General features: G+C 34.5%; 2 protein-coding genes across 2 annotated transcripts; one reads left to right on the top strand and one right to left on the bottom strand.

Moving 5' to 3' along the window:
- Nucleotides 1-3119: 3119 nt before the first annotated feature.
- On the bottom strand, nt 3120-18386 carry eIF2A (eukaryotic translation initiation factor 2A). Its single transcript, XM_088238664.1, is given in 13 exon segments — nt 3120-3459; nt 4156-4250; nt 4253-4378; nt 4719-4810; nt 6158-6331; nt 7801-8146; nt 9383-9533; nt 10829-10917; nt 12070-12248; nt 14472-14551; nt 15457-15595; nt 18050-18191; nt 18335-18386. Coding segments are annotated over 13 exon segments (1776 nt in total). The 5' UTR covers nt 18372-18386; the 3' UTR covers nt 3120-3333.
- Nucleotides 18387-19859: 1473 nt separating this feature from the next.
- On the top strand, nt 19860-22511 carry Alg3 (Alg3, alpha-1,3- mannosyltransferase). Its single transcript, XM_088238665.1, has one exon. The coding sequence runs from the start codon at nt 20180-20182 to the stop codon at nt 21731-21733; it is 1554 nt and encodes a 517-aa protein (XP_088094791.1). The 5' UTR covers nt 19860-20179; the 3' UTR covers nt 21734-22511.
- Nucleotides 22512-23432: the final 921 nt, after the last annotated feature.

Genomic DNA, 23432 nt, shown 5'->3' on the forward strand with positions numbered 1-23432 from the left:
ACCATCAAATAATACGTCCACCGATGATGAAAAGTGTCCAGCTGATTCAGCTCATCGACAACCTCACATCTATTATTATTTACAGCCAAAATAATTAAAATAATCCTTTTCACCTTCCAAATCAAATTCATGGCCATAAAATTACTCTCGAAAAGTGATAAAAATATGGGGGGCTCGCCCGAAAACGACTGGTGATAGAGGAAAAAAGAAGCTATATTCGGATTCAGGAAGTCATTTTTCATAAGAATCAACAAGAATAGTATCAGGGCTCGAGAATAATTTTTTTTGCAGACCAGTGTAATTATTGAAATCATAACTTTGAAGTCGTTTCTAAAATACATCATAATTCAATTTACTTAAATGATGTAATGGGTCCATCTTTACTTATGGTTTGTTGAAAGATACTAAGTACTTATTTATGTTCGTGTTGACATTTAAAAATGTGTTATTTTAATATTTCAGTCTGCAACTCTAAAGTAAATTGGCAATCCAGCCCAGACCAGCAAAAGGTTGCCCATGCCTGGTTTTTACTAAGCTTGTAAGCTTAATTTTAGGCTATATATCATAAACACACAATGTGGTGTCATAAATTTAAGAGGAAATTACTTTGAATCATTATTTTTTATTAGAATGTTCGGTATTCAGCAAAATCACTATTCGTGGCATCTCTAGATCACATGATCAACATTTTTGTTTAATAAAATTTGAAGGAAGGCTCTGCCAAGATAAGTGAACAAGAAAAATCAATGCCTACAGGGGATAAAGGTTCAGTTAAATACTGGAAATAAAATGACAATTTAATATTAATGAAAACCATTCTAGATTATATAAAACAGCAGGTTCCTTTATAAGTTTTTGTTAATGTCTAAAAAGTTTGAAAACTTAAAAATGTTTTGTCTCAAAACGGGATAAAAGGTGGATGTACCTTGGAGTGCCTACGGACGCTTAATTGCGTCGGTGAGTGTAACATCAATTTGGGTATATGGACACTCAAACATCGGCGGTAACGAGGCAGCTGACGAATTGGCAAGGCTGGGAGCTGACACAGCCCCAACAGGCCCCGAGCCCTGCAGTGGGTTGCCTAAATGCCCTCCACGTAATGAGTTTAGGTCATGGGCCAGGAAGCAGAGTGTAATGCTCTGGCAAAAAGCACCTGGTCAGCGCCATGCGAAGGAACTGATAAAAGGGTACTCGCAAAGGTTTGCTTTCGACCTAATAAAGCTCAGCCGAAATCAAGTGAGGATTATCACTAGAGCCCGCCCAGGGCACTGCAGATTGAAACAAATTTCTTGCTAGAATGAACCTTTCCGAAACTTCTAGATGTAGGTTCTGCAGTGCAGGTGAGGAAACACCTATACACATTCTATGAGAATGTGATGCTTTACATCATAAAAGGAGCCTTATCCTCGGGGGACGGGGGACAACTGGTTAAACCTAAGGATGTTAAAGAGCTCGCCCCCTACCGACTAGCCTGATACTTTACGGATCTTCACAGGTCGCAGTAATGTCAAGAGCTTGCATAGCACCGACTACCTCTAAGAACAAGAATAAGAAAAGGGTGGATGTCAGTTAAGTACTGAAAATAAAGTGATAACTTAATATTAATGAAAACCATTATATAAAATAGCAGATTCCTTAGTAAGTTTATTTTAAAGTCCAAGAGGTTTGAAAACTTAAACGTTTTGTCTCGAAACTTCCTTTTTTGGCATTTATTCATATACAGTCATAATTTATTTTGTAATCATCAGTCATCTGTATATATCCGGTTATTGATCTTTACTATTGATTCATCTCCATACTAGTGATGTAATGACTAAGCTAATAGAGGATTATTACTTTTTTACTTTATGTATTAATATATCAGTTTTTGCCTTAGTTAGTAATTCAGTTTTTTTGTAAAATTTATGACTTCCAAAGGTTATTTCAGGGGTTATCCATCTGTTATAAAGCGTGTGATACACTTTTAATATATTATTTGCTCGTTATAAGCGTTACTCGTTATACCAGAGAAAGGTTTTTTTGTATACAATCGCTATTGCACACTGTCACTAAGTAAACAAGTAAATACATATGTGTACATATAATTCATACAGATTTTTTTACAGGGGTTAGGTTTTAACTGATCTGGTCTAGAACTCATTTGATATCACCCACTAGTAATGATTATTGTGTATTGAAATAAGCCTAGAACATTAAAAAATCTTAAAAAACCCCCGAAACAAGCATGTCATTCATAAACTACAAAAGCAGCTGTAAATTGTAACAATGTGCCGAAACGGCATTTACTAAGTTCACAAAGCTTGGATTTTTTTAAAACCATGTGTATTCATTTTTCAATATTGTTGGCAAAAATCCAATTAGGTACTTACATAGCTATCATAAACATAATCTGATCCCAACGCCCGGTGGTATTTATCCTTAATGTTAGCCGACCGTTTAGATTTTATTACTTAGATTCTTATTTCGAGCATGTTTTTAACAATTGAAATTTTTTTGTATAATTTTTGACAATATTTTTGTTCGGTATGTCCGAGAAGTAGCTCATTATAACAGTGAATAATTGTATGGGGAAAACCATGAACTAAAATGTAAAACTAATGTTTCCTCGTTACATCCGAGATCTTGCTATTTCCGTGATCGTTATAACCGAGTTTGACTGTATATAAAAAAATAAAAGTAAATGACCAGCGTATTTATTATTATAAATTTATTTTGCTCTAACAGCCTAAATCAAATTATAATTTTTATAAATTATGGAAAATGAATTATTTGACAGTATGTCTCGGTGTAATTTTTTTTATCAATGTCTGAACTCCAGAACATTCTGTACTTTGCTTGAGGTAACACAATGTTACAGCACTGCGTGCAAATGAATGAAGCCTTTTAAGAGTTTAAAAGAAAATACCTTTTGCAGTAAATATTAACCTTGCTTATAATAAGTAACTCCCATCGTGGAGTCATCAGGATTTCAGTACTTGTGTTATGCCTGTGAGTAATCATCTTACCTTTGTGTATATAATAAACTGATACACTGCCATCGGAGTACCGATGCAGAGACCGATGGGCGGGGAATGCTATGATTAAGTATAGAAAAGAAGAATGGAATGAGAAGACAGGTGTAGGAACTCTGTGTACCATGTTGGTGAGTATATATTTTTTTATATAATGATACTACAGTTTTATCACAAACATTTTTATATAGAATATACATACACCGTTCAGGGAATTAGCGTTCGATCGTTGCGAGATTATGTAGTTTTTACACTGTTTCATTTCAAGCTATCGCCGCATCTAGCGGGCTGTGCAAAGATGGTACTAGATTGTACGAGCTTATCATAAATTTAGTTCTCCGAGCTCCTTGAGTAGATCGTTCTCCTTGCCAATCTTGGCCAGTTGGTTCAGGTCTAGGGGCTTTCCTTCCAACTTGTCAGACTTCAGCTTCGCGATGGCTTCCAGTTTCTAAAACAAACAAAGTAAAAATATTGATAGTTTAAATTTTATATTTGAAGCACTAACTTTGTGGTTATTATATATAGCTATATGAGCTTCTTTATCAAAGTACAAGACAAAAAGGCTCGGTTTATTAGCTCCATACGCAGCATAAATTTTCATTAGACATTGATAAAATAAAAGAGGATAGAATTAATTAGTTAAGTATATCTTGATAAAAAAGCTTGCAAAGCTTTGAAACCAGTCAGTAGAAAAAAAAATAGGTGGTTGACTTTTTATTTGTCTTTGTTGCGCTTTTGAAAACTCTAAATGTCTCGTCTATACTAGTCGGGACCTGAAACAAAGAACCTCTGTACATTTTAAACTGTGAAATAAATAGACATTTCAAATTTACACTTCAACAAAATACTGATTTGGTAACGAAAAAGATTGAATAAAAAACTTCAATTTTGAGAAGAGCCGAGATCTGCTGATAATGATTCATACAAAACAACACTGAACCACAAAGCTATGCATTTATAGTCGAGTTCTTCAATGGGAATATTGAACTTAAAATGAATGAACCTTAAAAACTTGTGTTGAACCTTCTCCATACTATTAATATGGGAATTTCTTCGTTCAACAGGCCGCAAGATTTTTCTAATTCTTCAAATGATCGAAAAGTAGGAATATTCTAAATACTTATAAAATAAATTGGAATCGTACCTTAATAATGTTTTTGATCTTTTTGTCCTTCTCGGGGTCCTGGTGCTGTGGGGCGCGCTGGCGCTGCTCGTACGTGCGCCCCCGCGCGGACCTGACTCCTCCCCGCTGCTAGCGTCGCCGCCTCCGCCGCCACCCTCGCCCACCACGCCCACCTGCTCCTCGGCCTTGCGGGCCTTGCGCGCCTCTCGCTTCTTCTTCTGCTTCAGGGCGGCCTTGGACGGACCTGCCGCACATACCACTCTTTGTTACCACTGCCACTGGACTGGACAAATATACGGGACTGCGGGGAATATAATACCCACAGCCATCTGACCTACTGTCGTCTTAAGGACAGTGCAGAAATCAAATCACACATTTCTTGTATTTAAACAATATCAAAATTAAAGTGTCAAATTGCTGACACTCATGGACAGTCAGAGAAATAGAAAATTCGCCACTAAGAAGTAAAGATAACAAAATGGACAATTAGTATAAAACTAGTAGGACCCTTAATTACACAGTCAGTCTTAATTACTCGAGCAGTTAATTGATCAGTTAAACATTTAGTTCAGTCCGTAACTTACCATCTCCGAGAGCGTTCTGTCCAGGTTTGTGGGGAAGTTCCACATCATCGTGCAATTTGAAGGTATTCTCTGTGCCTCGGGCATTTGGTGGCCTGCGAAATTACCATTTATCTTGTAAACCATTTAAATGCCAGATGAATTCAACAGATTTTGGAATGCTTTTAAGAAAGAAAAATAATGTCAAAAGGGATAAGTTTTGTTAAAAGGATATCGTGCGGAATCAAAAGTGGAAATTTCGAATTATTTATTTTATTGAAACTTTTTTGTTAAGAACTTTACGAAATACAAAAAATACGTTTTTACAAATTTACAGAAGAATTTACTATGAAAATTCAATCAAGGGACTGAGAATTACACAAAAAATACACATGTCAGTTTCGTTGTTCTAATCAATGGACTTTTACTGAATATATATTAGGTGAACAACTTTCTTCTGCTGTTTTTTTTTCCAAAATTCGAGGCCTTATTGTAAAAAACTGGTTATACATTTATCATTCAAAGTATTATCCATTGCTGGCCACTACTTCTCCCATCTTTCTTTCAGGCAGCATATGAGTCTTTCGTTGAAAAACCTGGTAATTTTTAAAGTGACGATCGATCCAATTTTTTAGTTCCTCATAAGACCGGAAGTGCTGGTCAGCCAGGTCGTATCCCATTGATCGAAACAAGTGATAGTCAGAGGGAGCAACATCTAGAGAATACGGCAGGTGGGGTAAGACTTCCCATTTCAACGTTTTCAAGTATGTCTTGAAAATGGGGTCAAGCAACTGTTCACAAGCAAACAAACGTCGTTCAACATCTCTCGGTTTCAACGTTTACGGCACCCAATTTCCTTGCTTCTGAATCATTCCCATGGTTTTGAGGCGTTTCAAAATTGCTTGTTGAGTCACTCCCAATGATCGTGCCAATTCCTCTTGACTTTGACACAAGTCTTTTTCAAGTAATTCCTCCAATTCTGCATATTTGAAAATCTTCAATCTTCCACAGCTATGGTGGTCGACACGAAAATCACCATTCTTGAATTGATGAAACCACTCACGACACGATCTTTCACTAATAGGGGCCTCACCATAAGTATTTGAGAGCATTCGATGAGCCTCAGCCATAGATTTCTTCATACTAAAGAAGAAAATTAAAACCACCCGCAAATGACAAGAATTTGGATCGTAAACTGACATTTTCAATAGAGAATAACTTTATGATGCAGACACAAATCAACTAATGATTTTGCGAGTTTGTGTTGACAGATGCCCAAGTTTATTGCATAACGTGTATGATCTATTTATTTCGACCACTAATTACCGCTGAAGCCATCTACAGAAAAACGACAGAAGCAAAGTACACCAAATATTTAACTCAAAAGTCACCATTTTTGAGTTGCGACAATTTTCCAGCGGGGGTGCGATGTTGTAGATATTTACAGGGTTCTCGGTGGGTACCTGTAGGCAATCTTGCTGGTCGGGGGCCGTGAAGGCTCGGCCGCCTTGGGCTTCTTGGTGGCCAGCGAGCTGGGCGGGAAGGAGCCGGGCTGCCAGCACACCTCGTACATCTCTCCGCCCTGCGGCCACCGCACCTCGTGCATCAGGGTGCCGGAGCTGTGCCAAACTTTGAATCTGGAAGGAAATACACAGAAACTACACGTTAGAGTAAAACACATTTAAAATGGGTGATATTGCTGTAGTTGTTTTTTTTCTGTCTATTTTCTTTTATTTACTCGGTTGTAATTTTGGAGGAACAAGCAGTTTTTATTTGTTCCCCAACATATATTGGATCATTTATAAAAACAAAATAATTTAATAGTACGCTGGAACCTCTTTTTACACGGAAATTATGGTCTGCCCCCAATGGTACAGGCGTAGATCGATCATCTGTCGCATGACGGTAAGGTGATCAGCCTTACGCTTAAGGTGCAAAAACAAGCCTATTATAGTGTTTTTAATACAATTATTCATAAAGAAATAAGACATTGATACTTTTTTTTAAAAATTTTTTTTGAATCAATTTGTGTGAATCAACGAGTGATGGGAAATTAGTGATTACTGATCATGTACCGATCAAATCGATTTTATCTTTTTTTTTTTCATTCAAACATGAAACTCTGTTTCTGAAAATCGAATTAAAATTGCAAAAACAAGCCTATTATAGTGTGTTAAAGACAATTATTTACTAAAAAAAGAGACATTAAATACCTTTTTTCATGAACAAATGAATTATTTTTTTATTCAATCAATTTGTCTATCTCTAACATTTTTGCAAAATGATGTAACCTTGTAAGAGTTATTTTAGTTTAAATAATTAGGTTTATTTTAGTTTTTTTTTGTTTTAAACCTGATTTTATGTACATATTTATGTTTATTTATATGTCAAGCATTGTTTGTACTAAAAAAATTAATTAACATGCCAAATATGAATGATTTTTCGTGTGTCAATATAAATCACTGCTTAAACATTACTAAAAAGTTATGTCGTCACTTTTGCTGACAACTGTCATTCTAATCAAGCTATATTTTAAGGACTATATAATCTGTGTATATATTTTAGTTTAATTTATATTTACACCTGATGATGGGTAATTCAAAATATCTAAAACTAGTTGTGTTGTAATATGTCTGTACCTCAGGGGCAGACGGATGCAAATCCAAACATAAAATTTTCAACACAAACCTAAAGAATCTACTTTCTCTAAGTGATTTCTAATAACTTATAACATTAATTTGTATATTCAGTATCTTAAAACATTGGTTCATTAATTATAAGACTTACATTTCCTCAAAATTAATGGAAATGATCATAAACTGGATCAGCATCCGTCTGCATCTGAGGTACAGATATTAAACTTTTATGTGGTAAAAATTACAAAGTGTTTCAATTGAAATAAATTCAAAATGTTTTTCCACAAAGTAAATGCTGAAACAATAAATAATATAAAAAATATATTTTTACTCCACTGTAAAAAAAAAAAACCTGATATTTCCCTATTGTGATCACTTCCGTCTGGAGTAACGAGGATCCGGGACAAATATTTCACAAATAGACAGAATAGAGAATGTTACAGAGCGATCAATTTTATAATTAGTTTTACCCGTTGTCGGTCCTGAGGCGCGGGGCGGTGATGTAAGTGATAAAGCACTCGGATCGCGGGTCCCAGGCGAGCCCAGTGGAGTCGGGGGCGTCGGCGGTCTGCAGCTGGCGCTTGGACTCCGTGTCCCACACCTCGAAGCGGCCCTGGATGTTCCCGAAGCCAGCCAGCAGCAGTCGCGCCCCGCTCGGGCTGTAGTAGAGGCAGTTGCGCGGCGCCGTGCCGAACTCGAACACCGGGTTGCACTTGAGGTTGAAAAGCGTCGCCTTGGCGGGCATCGTGCCGTACACCACGCAGAACTCCAGCCCCTTGGGGCTCCACCCCACATCGTAGATTGGCCCCTCTTTGGCTGAAAAACAAAGTTATTGTAAATGTGATAATTTTAATACAAAACATTATTTTTTTTACAAACATTTTAACATTTATTTGTTTTGTTTGCAAAAACAGTTTACACTCAAACTAACGAACAAAAAAATAAGTTTGAGTGTACAATAAAAAAGATAAATATACCTGAATACAGATCAGGACTGCCAAACAGCGAATAATCATCTTTTTAATTAAAGCCAAAAAAACTACTGGCACGTGGCAGCCCTGTTACAGAGTATATTATATGTATATATATATTTTAATTATTGTATCGTTGCCAGTCTAACTAGGGTCAGTACCCTGTACTAAGTCCAGCAACTGTTTTTTTTAAAAAAAAGTAAGACATAAATTGTAAAAGAACAAATAAATAAATGGAATATCAAGTATACGAAAATGAGCATTTTCGACACCCTCTTCTCAATCGAGGGAATAAAGCAGTCAAAGCTGCTTGCGATATTTCCACAGTGTAGGGTTAAGATGCTGTGAATCATTTACTAATTGTTGTAAAATAATGAAACAGAATACATTATTGACTAATTTGTTGTAATTTATTATAGAAATAAAAGACAAGTGATACTTTAATCCACAAATTTGGAACATCCAGTGACCGGTTTCATCACTTTCGCTAAATCTTCGAGACTGGTATCATTATTAAGAAATTCAATGTATTTGATATATTTATTGTATAACTTTATAATAAATCAACTAGTAGGTAGTCATGTTATTGTTTATTTTTGCATAAAAATGTCTGCCTTTAAACAGGTCGTACCTAGTTAGGCAGACTAGACATAATCCAGAGAAATCTATTACCTAAGTATGTATGTAGTAGATAAAGAAATAGTAATTTTTGTTAATAAACCATTATTATTATTATTTATACAAAACAGTAAGGATAGATAATTAAAAATCATATGAGAGTAAATTAAATTCCAAATTTGTGGATTAAAGTATTACTCGTCTTTTATTTCTATAATAAATTACAATGAACTTACATCAAGAATTTTACCTTACAAACTTAAATAATTTGTTGTATTTTTGTTGTCATGTCCAAGATGAAAAGAGTTCTGTTCATTTGGAAAAAAACAAACACAACTTGTGCTGACTAATAAATTAAATTCAATGTTTCATAATCAAATTTTAATGAAGAATATGTGAAATTTTCCACTCTTTCATTACTCTGAAGTAAAGCCTTGAAGTGCCAATAATTGGGTGTACGTACACAGCTGCACCAGGCTCGTGTCCCCCTTGGTGCTGGCGTAGTGAAGGGTCTGGCGGCCGTAGTAGTTGGCGCCAGTCTTGTCTACTTCCGTGGACGTCATGAAGAGAACGCTGGTTCCTCGCTCGTTCCAGTAGAATGTGCAAGAATCTCCCTAAAACAATCAATGAAAAATTGACACACTCTTTGTCAGTACAGTTCTGTGTGTGAAATAGAACCGGAATCTCGGACAAGTGTCTTCAGCTCGATGGCTACTCCCAGGTTATCTTGAAAGGGGAAATTGTGTGGAGATAAGTCTGCATTATAGTGTAGACGGCGCGTTCGCCTACCATGCTTGAGGTCCCAGGTTTGATTTCTGGAAAGGTCAGCGTGAAATATTGATTTAAAAAATATTTTAACAGTTTCACATAGGTTATAGCCTCAGAGTAATAATGCGCCCAGCTATAGAGAAGCCCTATCGCTGTTTCATAGAACGGAAGCGTTGTTGGTTAGCGACTTTACTCTGCTGGCGGCCATTTTGTTTTGTTTGAAAACAGACGCCTAACGGACGCTTTTGTTGCTGTGTTTGGCTTTGTTTGTAAACAACTTGGATATTTAAGTTATAATAAATAAAAATTGACAATGTTGAATTGCAGTATATTTGGTTGCAGCAATAGGAGCGTCAAATATGTTAAAGGAGTCAGTTTTCACTGGTAATTAATTTTTGAATATTTTCTTTTGATTTACGTTGATTTTTGGCATTTATTGTCGCGACATGTGTATTATGTTGCTTAAAAACTTTCTCTATATCAACATATTTACTTAAGATACTATTTTTTCCCAATTTAGGCGATAAATTAAAGTATGTTTACTATTGATTACGGGCAATATGTGAGGGCCGCACTAGGCATCCATATAAAGTCCTAAAACCTGAAACACCTTTTTATATACATTTTCAATGTTTTCTGTAATGATTAGAATGATTGAAAATGAAAAGTAAAACAATGTTAATTTTAATTCAAGTGAAAAATATGTGTTAATATGTAGGTACTATTTTTTAGCATTCCTTAAGATAATAATACGGGGCAACAATGGATTAAACTAATTTGATTTGGCAATTCTCGACCTGAGTACGGTCCATTGTTATGCTGCGAACTGTAACTAAATTAATACTTAATAGTCATAGAATGGTTTTCCTATGTTTGGGCTCCTCCATAGCCTGGCGCATTATTACTCTAAGGTTATAGCTGTCTTTTTACTACCAACATCTTTTAGAGAGACGGCTATAGATATCATTTCCTAAATGAGTAACAATCGTAACGGCTATAGCAGTCATAACCACGAATGTGTCATTACATTCGCTTGCAAACAATAATTTTTATACCAAAATATGGAACTGAAACCATATTTGTACCATATATGATAGGGCAAATTTCTCGTAAATAAAAAAAAAAACTACACAAAACATACCTGGAAAAAACCTTTGCTGGCAAGAGCTTGGGTTGACTCAAATTTGGGGTATTGGAAAAGCTTCCCAAACGACGGCATTCCAGAAGCACCTGCAATGACATTTAATGATGTACAATAAAACGTAAAAAGGAGGGAATAATTTGTAAAAGTGTATAAAAAATATGTTTAGAAAAAAGACTTCAAACTGGTATTTTAGAAAAATTTGTTTTATTTTTTTTATGTGTTTTAAACCAATTATGTGGGTCTTATACGCATTCTGGCAAAAAAATTTAGGTCCCAAACGATTATTAGTTGAAAACATTTTTTTTAAATAACGAAACAGATTGATCGAGTCTTCTTAGATTTTCAGCCGTTCAGATGAAAATAAATTTATCGATCACTATGTGAACGACACACAAACGAGGAGATAATAAAAAAAGATGTTCCTGCAGCTTTTATTTAATCACATCTGAAGAAACCTTTCCCATTTCTTGCTTAAATACTATTCTCTTCCCCTTTTTCTATATTTTGTCTCTCCTTTGGAAAACTGTAATCGAACAGATTTTTTATTTTTTTAAAATGAATATTATCGTTCTTGTGATTTACCCAAATATTTCATTTTGAAGGCCATTTTCAACGAGTTGTAAATAACTAACTGTTAGAAAATGGGAATCAAGTTGGGGTAGAGTGGGGTTTGAACCACGAACCTTTGATCCGTGAGTCCGAACACTAGCCACAGGACCACAACCCGATTTAAAAATTTCGATTCAATTTATTTACGTACCTATAAAATTGGAAGAAATTGCCATTTGGCAATAAATAAATGAACAGAAAGTTATATAAATAAATAAAAACACAATTTGGAACAAAATACCTGATTCCAAAATTCTGGTAGGAAGCCATTTTCATAAACTCAGTTGATACATCATCAATAATAATTATTGTTATATCGGGGGGAGATTTAGAGAAAACACACGGCCTCCACTCAGTAGCCAAACTCTTCAAAGACCTGAGCTTAGAAAGTAAGAACTAATTTACGGGACCCGTCACAATAGATCTACTCAAGTCGCAGTGACATTGGGAACTTATGAAGCAATAACCCTAATTATTTTGAATAACCCCTTAAGCTTCTAATCTTAGAGGCTTGTCAGTAGGTAGGATAAACACTGTATTGAAAATTGTCTTCTGGGCTTGGTTAGCCATCTCCGTCTTCATGAATTCCGGGTCTCTCCAGTGACAATAATCGCACGAGCGTGGCTAACCCGGCAAGTGGCAGATGACGTGGCAGCGCTGTGCGGGAGAGGGGGAGATGCTGAAGCCGGCCACCTTGGCGTAGTTGAGGCGCGCCACGGGCTCCTCGTACTTGCCCTCCTCCAGCATGACGACCTCGTTGTTCACCAGCCGCCCCAGAACCTTCTCGTCGGAAGACCAAGATGGCTGCCTACAACCGTAAACATTCAATGTATTCCGCACACATGATAGTAATAATAATAATTTAAACATGTTTATATATTTGTAGAAATACACTTTTAGTTATACTCATAAATGGGCTCATTGCATTTTTTCTATTTTCATTGCATGAAGATAAGATGATCAGTCTTACGCTTCAGGTGCCAGTTCAGGGACTATGAAATACTGGAGTGTGAAAACACCTAGTTAAATATATATTTCACGTCAACCATGTCGGGAATTGAACCCGAGATATCTTACGTGATAGGCAAATGCGCCAACCAGTTGGCTACGAGGTGTACTTAGAATCACTCATGTTACTATTTATATTATAGAAAATTGTAAGCATACGACATAAGATGGAAAGAAAGAAAGAAGGTAATATGAATTATAATGGGAATATTTTTAGAAGTGGACTTGAAGTTAAATTTCATTGATTATATTATGTATTTATTATAAGAAGTTTTTAGTTAATAGCTTTACATATTTCTAATCATTAAAGATTGTCTTAAGTCTAAACGAAGACCACTTTTGTTAATTTGTCAAATTTCTACGCCTGCTTCTTAATTAAAATTGTAGTTTTAGGATTTTAAATGATTTGTGAATTCTGTGAAGTTATTTTTTTTTGAGGCATATTATTATATTTAAAAAAAAAAGAATAACCCGCTAAGCCTCTATTTTGAGGCTTGTCAGCAGGTGGGATAGAGGGGATATGGAAGGAGGTAATGAAAAATACACCACAATACTCAGACCAATTGAGAAAAAATCTTTCTTGGATGTTTTTCTTGCAACTGGCGGGAATCGAACCCGCGACGCCAGTTTCACAGATATGTATTCTTTGATTAAAATTTTTAACTTACGCGAAGTTTTACCAATTTAAAAATTAAGGCAACTTAAACAAGTTAATTTTTAAGTGGAAACCAGTCGACGTGTAACTAAAAATTGAAGAGGTTTATACAAATTTACAAACTAATAAGTATAAATATCAAACTACAAAATGACAAATGTTTTTGATGTTGAAAACATAATAATTAGTGTTGTATTCGTATTTCTCACTGGAAAATCTCGTGCTGATACATTTTACGAGTTTTTTGACATAATAAATAGTATCAATTACATCACTAATATTCTAAGCTGTAAATACGTTACAAGCACGAAATAGTGCAAAGTCAAAACTATGGTAATTTGCTTTCATTTTCAAACATTGAATTGTCAAATAAACTAACTGAATATAGGCATCTACTTCTCTGTTTATATTTTATTAAAGAGAATTAAAAATCTTCGGTCCATGGCACTGGCGGCTCCTGACCGAAAACATTGGCAGTGCATTTCTTTACTTTTTGTCAACTTGTACATTAAGTTTAATAATATTTTAACAATATGACAGGTCTGACGTGATAAACGGGCAATGGTATGACAAATGACAGCCGGGGACAGGCGGGGGAAATCGTTGTTCAGCGGAGATAACCTCCCCGTGAAAAAGTCTCGGAATAATGTTTTGTCCTACAAATAACTGTTTACACATTGGTCGAGTCCTGGGACAGAACAATATTGTATTGTCCACGTGTAAACGAACTTTAAATCAAAAGAATCTTGTTATATGATGAGGGTTGTGTGTCTTACCTACATTGGATTAATTAAACATGAATTACATGGGATGAGGAGCTTCAGCCCTACGGAAAATTGGATTCAAAAAATGTTTTCTTATGCGTGGTAAAAATTAGAGGGTTAAATTGTACGGCAAAATTTCTTGAAAATGTACAAAAAAAATTAATAAAAAATATTTTTATAAAAAATAACTACTTTGAATGACATATGAATGAACCAATGATAAGAGAGTTCTGGAAAATTCCCAGTTTGCTTGCCAAAAATGGACCGATGAGCATAACTGATCGAGAATAAGTGGAAGAGAACCTCTGACGTCACACACGGTGTTATTTCAGAAATATAAAACTTTAAAAAATCATAGCGCTATGATATAAAAGAATTCGAAAAAAAAAATTTAGCTTAGTTTAATCGTCTATTAACAAATAAAAAAATAATAAAAAACCCAAACTTCCTCATAAATTAAAAATAAATAACGCTCATTATTCATTTTAAAAATTTTTAATCGACTGTTCAGCAAAATTAACTTTAACATGCCTTCTTACCGTCAATGTGTTTGCAGTTTTTAAGATTTTTGCTTAAAGAATTTTTAAAGAATAGGTAGACTTACCATCCAATTTGCTTCTTCTGAGTGAAGGAATGAACGAGGGATCCATCAGCTACCTTATAGAGGTGCATGTTGGCATTACCCTAAAAACAGGAAAGAGATTGTGTAAATTTATAAAGAGAATCAGAAAAAAAACATAATTTGTGCCTGTTTTTTTCCAAATTTAAAAATGAGCACCAAAAAGTAAAAAAAATAATAAAGGTTTAATGTCATTAGAAAGAAAATTTTCTGCTCTACAAGACGTTGTGTTGACTTGATATTAAGACACATGCTGTTAGCTAACACTAGCATGCACTGATTACATCTTTTTTTAAAGTTTCATCTTGTTGGAGAAATACCAAATAGCATGAATTTACTAGTCCTTAAAATAAAGCTTGATTAGAATGACAGTTGTCAGAAAAAGCGACGACATAACTTTGTAGTAACGTCTAAAGGGTGATTTATATTGACACACGAAAAATCATTTGTATTTGATGTTATTTTTTTTTTTTAATACGATGCTTGACAGATAAATCAACATAAATATATAAAATCAGCTTTAAAGCTGAAAAAAAACTCAAATAAACCTAATTGTTAATGACGTTCTTAACAAGGTTACATCATTTTGCAAAAACGTTAGAGATGGGACAAATTGATCGAATAAAAAAATTATTCATTTGATAATGTTCACAAAAAAAGTATAAATGTATTATTTTTTTGTGAATAACTGTATTAAACACACTATAATAGGGTTGTTTTTGCGTTTTTATATCAATTTTCGGAAACAGAGTTTTATGTTTGCATGAAAAAACTGATAAAATCGATTTGATCGGTACATGTTCAGTGATCGGTAATTTCCCATCACTATTGACATTAGTTTGGCAGCTGTCATTTTAATCAAGATAAATTTTAAGGACTATAGATGAACATTAAAATGGAACATCAATATAGCCCATTATACGATTACGGTTACATTCGAGTATTTGCTAACATTTAATGAAGAAATTACCTCAGGCTGGTCCTTATTGATAGTGAAAAGCTCCCACACAAACAGATAGTTGCTCTGCGGTGAGAACTGGATGTCCATGGCTTTCGGGCGTGGGAGGCTGCACACCGGAGACCAGTCCGAGCATCGAACCACTTCCACGCTAGTTGCAATGTAACAAAGATTAGCGTTATGTTATCAAAGTAGAATTTACGGAATCTAAATGGGACATTTCCTAAATCGTTTAAAGGTAAATAATAATGATAATGATAATTAATACCTTTAGCATCTGCTAGCTTGGTAACTTCCTCAACTTAATTGCACACATCCAGTCTTAATTCAACATTTTTTATTTTTTTATACATTAAACGCCCATGGGCTTTTACAATACAAATTTGCTTATATAAAACATAATACATAATAAAGTTTATAAACAAAAATAGGTAGCAGTTATACGAGTACAGAGGTTAAAAAACTAAGTTGATAAAAACATGTTTAAGAAGTTATAGTAGAAGTAATTAAAAAGTTCGTAATTTACTTTTTACAGTGTGTGATTAAATATATCTGAAAGAGTAAAAAAAATTAAAAGTATATATACATATTTTTATAAACAAATATAGAAAAGTTATTCTAACAATTATATTTTATTTTATGTAACTCAATTATAACTTATGGCATAATAGGATGGGGAGGCACTAATAAATCAATATTGAAACTTCTCGAATCCACTCAAAAATCAATAGTTAAAATAATTTTTAAAAAGAAATTTGAGATCTTAGGTATAAGGCAATTATATATTTTTAGAATAATAATGTTTGTGAAAGCAAATTATTCTACCAAATCCCAAGAGGAACACTCCCACTAGAGGATGGGTCATGGGGTCTATCACAAACTCTGAATTCGGGCAAAGAAATTTCAGGTTTCTGGGCCCCAAAATATTCAATATGTTACCCAAACATTCCAAAACCATGACCCGGATTCAATTTAATAAATTTGTAAAAAAATGGTTACTGGGTTTAGGTCGAGAAAAATCGGAAAATTTACTCAAAATACATTCTTAAATAAAAAATTGATATTGTATAACTGTATGGTAAATTAACTAGTAGGTAGTAATGCTAATGTTTATTTTGGCATAAAAATGTCTGCCTTAAAACGGGTTGTACCTAGTTAGGCAGACTAGACATGATCCAGATAAATCTATTACCTAAAGTAGTATGTAATAGATAAAGTCATTGTTTTTTTTGTTAATAAACTGATTATTATTATTTCATCGCCATAATCATTTAGTAGCAAGGGAGTGACTAATTTAAACATTAATTTGACTGGTAACTTATTACATTGTACTTAACATAATTTTTTATTTAATTGAAGCAGACGAAGTATTAAATATATCAAAAAGATGGTTAAATTTATTGGCATTTAGGTGAAATCGAACTATCGGAGAGAACTGAGCATAATTTGTTTGGAATGATTTAGTATGAAAAGTACATCTAAACCTGGTGGTCTTAAAAGGAATCCTAAAATTTATTTCATTTACCAAGCATGGACCATCTTTAACATTATTCACAATATTATATAGTGTGACATCAATATTTTGCAACATAATCAATATTTTGAGCATGTCCAAGTTTGAAGTACTTACTGGGTTAACCCTCTCAGGGTTTTAACTAGATATGCCATATGTATATATATTTTTAAAATATATTTGGACCCCTGTATAGAGTAGCCTTATGTGTCATGTACAATGCTAAGGTACTCAGAAAAATTAGTTTTTGATTGTCTTGGAAATGGGATGTTCGATCCCTGATTTTGGTTTATTACCTTCATGAGTCCAATTGCCATTGTTGCAAAGTGTTTATATATATATATATATATATATATATGTTTTGGATAATTTATATAGCGCCATTTTTGTGAAAATCACCTCAAGGGCGCTCTATATCTGAACAGACAGCGGGAAAATGGAAGTCCAGGCATATCCTGGGTTTAGAGACCTGTCATTGGTTGGTTTGAGATCACTTTACACAATGTAAAATTACAAAATGTAAAATTCACCATACTACTTATGTTTGAACTATCCACATTTTTGAGATAAGTGTTGTATATTTAATTTCACCCTAATATTTTTTGATAATAGCATATTTTTACAAATCTATTTTTTTTTCTCTCTACATTTTGGTCGACCAGTGATCGATAAAAACTATTAAATTAATATAAATAGAGAATTCGAACGATTACATACATAGTATTAAATTACGGCAAACATTCTAGAGTAACAATTTAGTAATGCATATTTATTTTAGAAAACTTAAAAGATGCACGAATTTAAAAAAAAAATAGCTTTAGAAACCATTTTTGAATTAGGTACGAAATTATTTATAACAAACAACCACATAATCTTTAGAAGATTAAATTACTTATAGATGTTATTATCAACACACTTGTACGGTATTTAATTCATAAAATAAAATATTATTAATTGTGCAATATGTTTTCAGAGCCGGGCACTATCGCAGAGTTATTTTTGTACAATATTTATACAACAAAGTTGTCGCGCGCCGGTGTCACCGGCAAAATGACAGATGGAAGAGGGCATAAATAACGTTATATTACTCACGTCGTGCCATTGATCCATGCGAAGTATTGCCCCTTCGGGCTGAAGAGCATCCCTCGGCATCCTTTACTGGAATCCTTCGGGAAAGGTCTCTCCGCGTAGGACTCGGGGCCATCGAGAGTCACGATGCCCCCGCTTGATCTCACTGAAACCACGTGAAAATATACTCACATAACCTCTAAACGATTTTTTTTCTCGACCATTTTATTTCTCAAACGTAGAGCACAGTCACGAATGCTTCATTTTGTGTATTTTCGTATTATTAAGAGGCAAATTCACTTTACTTACCCGCTAACACAGGCACGGCGGACGTCATTTTAGACATCAACGAAAAAGAAGGAACGAATTTTGTGCGGCACAAATAATATTCATATCGCGATTTGTCACAAAGTAGCATCGACTACGGAGTTTGTAGAGGCGGGGCTACGGATATTCAAACGAAAAATAAATTGCACAACTCGACTAATAATAAGACTTTATAAAATTCATTAAAAATCTTTTTTAAAAGCCGTTTGAAGGCAGAAAGCTTAAAATTGTATGCTTTCGTTAGGAAATAAAAACATACTCCAATAAAATAAAGAAAACATAATTTTATTTTATTTTAAAACAACCGCCTCATTCTTAATTGTCTATACCGTAGTTGGTAATATCTACTACAAAAATAGGTTTTTAAAATATACCTAGGAATACAAAAATATTTTGTTTCCTATACAACTTCAAAAAATGTTTTTTTTTTTTATTCAGGTTTGTAAAGGTTTGTAAGTTCACAAATAATAATTACACAATTTATATAGCGCCATTTTTAAAGGAATTTTTACAAACGAGCCAATATTATTCACAATAGATGGCTGCAAGGTAGAAATAAAAAAATCAAAACAGACCCAAAAATCATCACAATATGAGGCTCAATATTATGGTATTCATTAAGCATTGTATGTAAACTGCTATTGTTTGTCTGTTTATTATTTATTTACTGACTAACTTAACAACAACAAATAAAATTAAAGCTAGGACAAAAAAGATAAATAAAAAAGACTATTTTTTGCTATCCATTATTTTGAAATCAAGTGCCGAAGACAAACAGTAAACGATGACTATAAAAAATAAGTATCTTCTTCAAAGCTTATCTAAACCAACGTACAAAACAAATATTTTATTTACCTGCAGAATGCAAATCTCATGTCCCTACATCAAAACATTTTTTAGTTTTATTTTGAATTTCATTAATAAACCCTTACGGGTAACAAACTTTTAACAAAATATTTTTTCTTTTAAATTCATATTCTACTGTTAATAATGATATTTTAAAAATCTTTTGTAAATGTTGTCTGAGTTTTTTGTTGAGTTTTGTCTGGTAGTTTGTTGTATAATTTCAGTCCCGACTGTCCTTGTCTCGTTTTAGAAGGTTTTGTACATAATATTCTTGTATTGTGTCCATGTTTACTACAATTTTTTTCAAGATTTGGTTTTTCGCCTACAATTAATCAGTAGCTAATTAATAATAAATTTTATTACATTACATTTAATTGCCATATGTGGTCATATGCTAACTCTAATATTTTATTTTGCTGTTTTTGTAGTCTGTTAATGTCATTTTGATTTCCTGTTCCCCATAGTAGTTGCATATAACATATTTTAGTTTTTTCATAAACTTTATACTTCATGTTCGATGGTTGTTCAGAATTTCAAGTGTTTTTTTATTTATTCGATCTTTCTAGTTTTCTGCATGCATCAACATTCGCAGAACTATAAAGTTACGTGATTACTGGGAAAAATCAGCTGTATTATTGTTTCGAAAAACGCACTTGAATAATCCAATTAACGTGAAATTGAAGTAAGTACTTCAGTTTTGAATTACTAGGATTAAGAGTTGTCGCGCAGTTATTATGGCAATAATAACATGAAACGTCTCAAAAATAATTTACCTCACCGCCCGGCGGAAAATATTTGCGGGCGACAGGTTGGTTAGTCTGAAAATAGATTTTCTCGGGTTTTTGACACGGTTTTCTAAATCAAAAGTGGATCATATTTTTTTACATTCGATCTCCGATTAGTAAATCATGAAAGAGGTTTTAGTTATTGAAGTGCATTTGATTACAAAGTAATACATATAAAACCTATGCGCTGCAGGGGATGAAACGTCTCGAAGTTAATCAATCCTCAAAAAGACGTCTAACAGCGGGAATCATGGGCAATAACAGTAAAAGCAAAATGAAGATGATCAATAACTTCATAAAGAAATACGGGAAAATCGATGTTATCAAAAATTTATTCTTAAATACCGACAAACTGCCATTCGTCGCGGTGCACGTTTTAATATGGGAGCTGCTCATCAATATATTTGTTATCGAACGCGTTCCGTATACAGAGATCGACTGGAAAGCATACATGCAAGAATGCGGAGGGTTCTTAAACGGGACCCTAGATTACTCTCTGTTGAAAGGTGACACGGGACCTCTCGTATACCCCGCGGGGTTTGTGTACATATATTCCGCATTATACTATCTGACGAGTCACGGCGAAGACATCAGAAGAGCTCAGTACTTTTTTCTCGCGATATATTTGCTGCAGCTGATGCTCGTTCTGAGAACATACAGTAAAACCGGTAAAGTTCCTCCGTACGTTCTAGTGATCGCCATTCTGACATCATACAGAATACATTCAATCTATGTGTTGAGACTCTTCAATGACCCGATCGCCATTCTTCTGCTCTATGCCTCGTTAAACTTATTCTTGAGTTCCAAGTGGACGCTCGGGAGCGTATTCTTCAGCTTGGCCGTCTCCGTGAAGATGAACATTCTGCTGTTTGCTCCGCCGCTGCTGCTCTTCTACCTCTGTAACATCGGAGCTGCGAGAACACTGTACCAGCTGGGCGTGTGCGCCCTGATACAGCTCGTTTTAGGCGCCCCGTTCTTGTACGGGAATCCGGTGGCTTACTTGAAGGGCAGTTTCGATCTCGGAAGAGTCTTCGAACACAAATGGACCGTCAACTACAGATTTTTAGACGCCGAACTGTTCGAAAACAAATACTTCCACATCGGTCTGCTAGTGCTGCACGTCTTCTTGCTCGCCATATTCTTCCCTTTGGCCAAAACGTACTTCCAAAGCTACGTGAAGCTCAAGTATGTTCAAGTGCAAATCCAGCCCCAAATCGACGCCAAGAATAAGGAGAACAAAACGAAACGATTGAAGCTGAAGCCGAACTCCAAGAAGGGATCGCTGAAGCATCGCCAGCATCTTGTAGAAGCCACCAATAATGACGAAACCGAAGAAACGCTTTCTCCCGAACAAAAAGACTTTTTGAAATCTTTCGAAAGCACTCTGCTGAAAAGTTCCGGAATCCCCAAAGAAGACGCTCCCAAAAAGAAGATAGACGAACCATTCTACAATATCAACTTCGACAGGACCAACCAGTTGTTTATCCTGCCGATGTTTCTGGCGAATTTCATCGGGATTGTTTGCGCTCGGAGCCTCCATTACCAGTTCTACTCTTGGTATTTCCACACTCTGCCGTACTTGCTGTGGTGCACATCGTACTCCGTCATACTGAAGTTTCTGATTCTCGCTCTGATAGAGTTCAGTTGGAACACTTATCCTAGTTCCGTGTTCTCCAGTACCCTACTTCATGCTTGTCACATGGTTATCCTCGTCGGTATCTACAAAAATACTCACTCTAAGCCGAGTTAAAAAAGCCAAAGAACATTTTGTATGTATTTTTACACTTGTAAATATTTCCAAAGCTTTTTTTTTTCTCCACGCATTATAAAATGACATTTTACACTGCGTGTAAAATGTCATACCACAAAGTGAAAAATGTTTTTGATAAGAATAATACTAATTTTATTGATTAGATTTCCCTGTCACTCGCACACAGCGGCCCCTAAATCAATATTGTGATGATTTAAATCTGTTTTAAACCTCGCCATTGATAATCAAGTCCTGTTCTAAAAAATAATCAATTTGGAATGGTGTGTTTTTTTTTAAAATTTTTGCATAGGGTTTTATATTTCATCGCTTAAGCGGCAATATGACCAATCTCATGTTTTTACCAGGTTAAAATAAATATGTAAAAAGCTTTGTAGCCTTCTGAATCGACCTGCATACTCAGTTTTGACAAACTCCCACTAGAGGCGCCACAAATCGATTCATATTAACATGACATATTAAAATTTTCTAGACAACATGATGTATATCTTATTCAGTTTTCTGTCTTTCCTGTAAGGTGCAAAAAATGAGATAGTTCATATTGCCTCTTTAACTGACGATTTTTATATGTGTATATATTATTTATGAATGCTAGTTTATAGTATATTTTCCATGAAATTGCTCAATATGACAACAATCAAACAGTGTAAAGCTAGTCCAAAACACATATGTTATAATTAGCATTATCTTTGTTTAAGATAGTAATGTGAAGCTCGTATTACATGGGTCAGAAAATGGTACAAGATCAAAAAATTAAAAATTGTCCAACATTTCATAGATAAAACCATTTCTATGTTGTAATTTTACACCATGAGAACAACAACAAACCATCACGCCATTTCTCCGTAAGGGTAGGCAGAGAGAATATAATATTGTTAGCCGTTCTTTCGCTCTACATGTACAAACCAGCGCAGAGGTCTTTTCTTGATTATGTCAATAATGACATTATGTACGGATCTCGACATTTGTGCATCTATCGTACATAGTTTTACCACACATTCGCCTGAGAGATCGCATTTTCATCGCTATTTTTCCAAGTCCATACTTCACTCCCATACATCAGAGTCCAGACCGGGACTGCATTGTGAACTGCTAATTTTGCCTCTTGCGACATTTGCCAAGGTTAATTTTAGTGCACCATTCACTCTGTTCCCGGCAATCACCCTCCTTTCAATATATTTCTCAGTCATTCCATCCATAGTAACATTCCAACATACTTCTATGTGTATATGTTTACACTATGAGGAAATGTTTAAAAATTGGTACAATTTCAATTAAATTTATTGCTCCTAAAATCCGAAAATTCATAGGTCTACGAAAAAATCGGTAGGGTTGGCAACGCCCCATGTAATCCACAAATTGGGTGAAATCTGTGGTCAAATAAAAAAAGTACATGTCCTATTTTTCAATAAATATTTAAATAATGATCTGCCTTTCGCATCCCACACCCGTGATACTGTCACCCGTCAACTTCAACTGTCAACGCCTCTTTGTTCTTGATTGTGTCACTTTATTTATCCTCGGTCTTATTTGTTTCACTGCACTTTTTCACTTCACGCTTGCCTTTCTTTTCTGGAAATACTGTTTTTTTTAATAAGAAACCTTATGTTAATTGTTGATCGCAGAATAATAGATTGTTAGTTATCTACTGACAACTGTCGTGTCATCACAAGATAGCTCA

This window comes from Micrasema longulum, unplaced genomic scaffold (assembly GCF_059751315.1).
Source record: "Micrasema longulum isolate JH-2025_06_02 unplaced genomic scaffold, ASM5975131v1 h1tg001940l, whole genome shotgun sequence".
NCBI lineage: Eukaryota > Metazoa > Arthropoda > Insecta > Trichoptera > Brachycentridae > Micrasema > Micrasema longulum.

Bases quoted from the DNA above. Each gene is read 5' to 3' on its own strand.
- Alg3 (XM_088238665.1), top strand. From the start codon at position 20,180: ATGAAACGTCTCGAAGTTAATCAATCCTCAAAAAGACGTCTAACAGCG.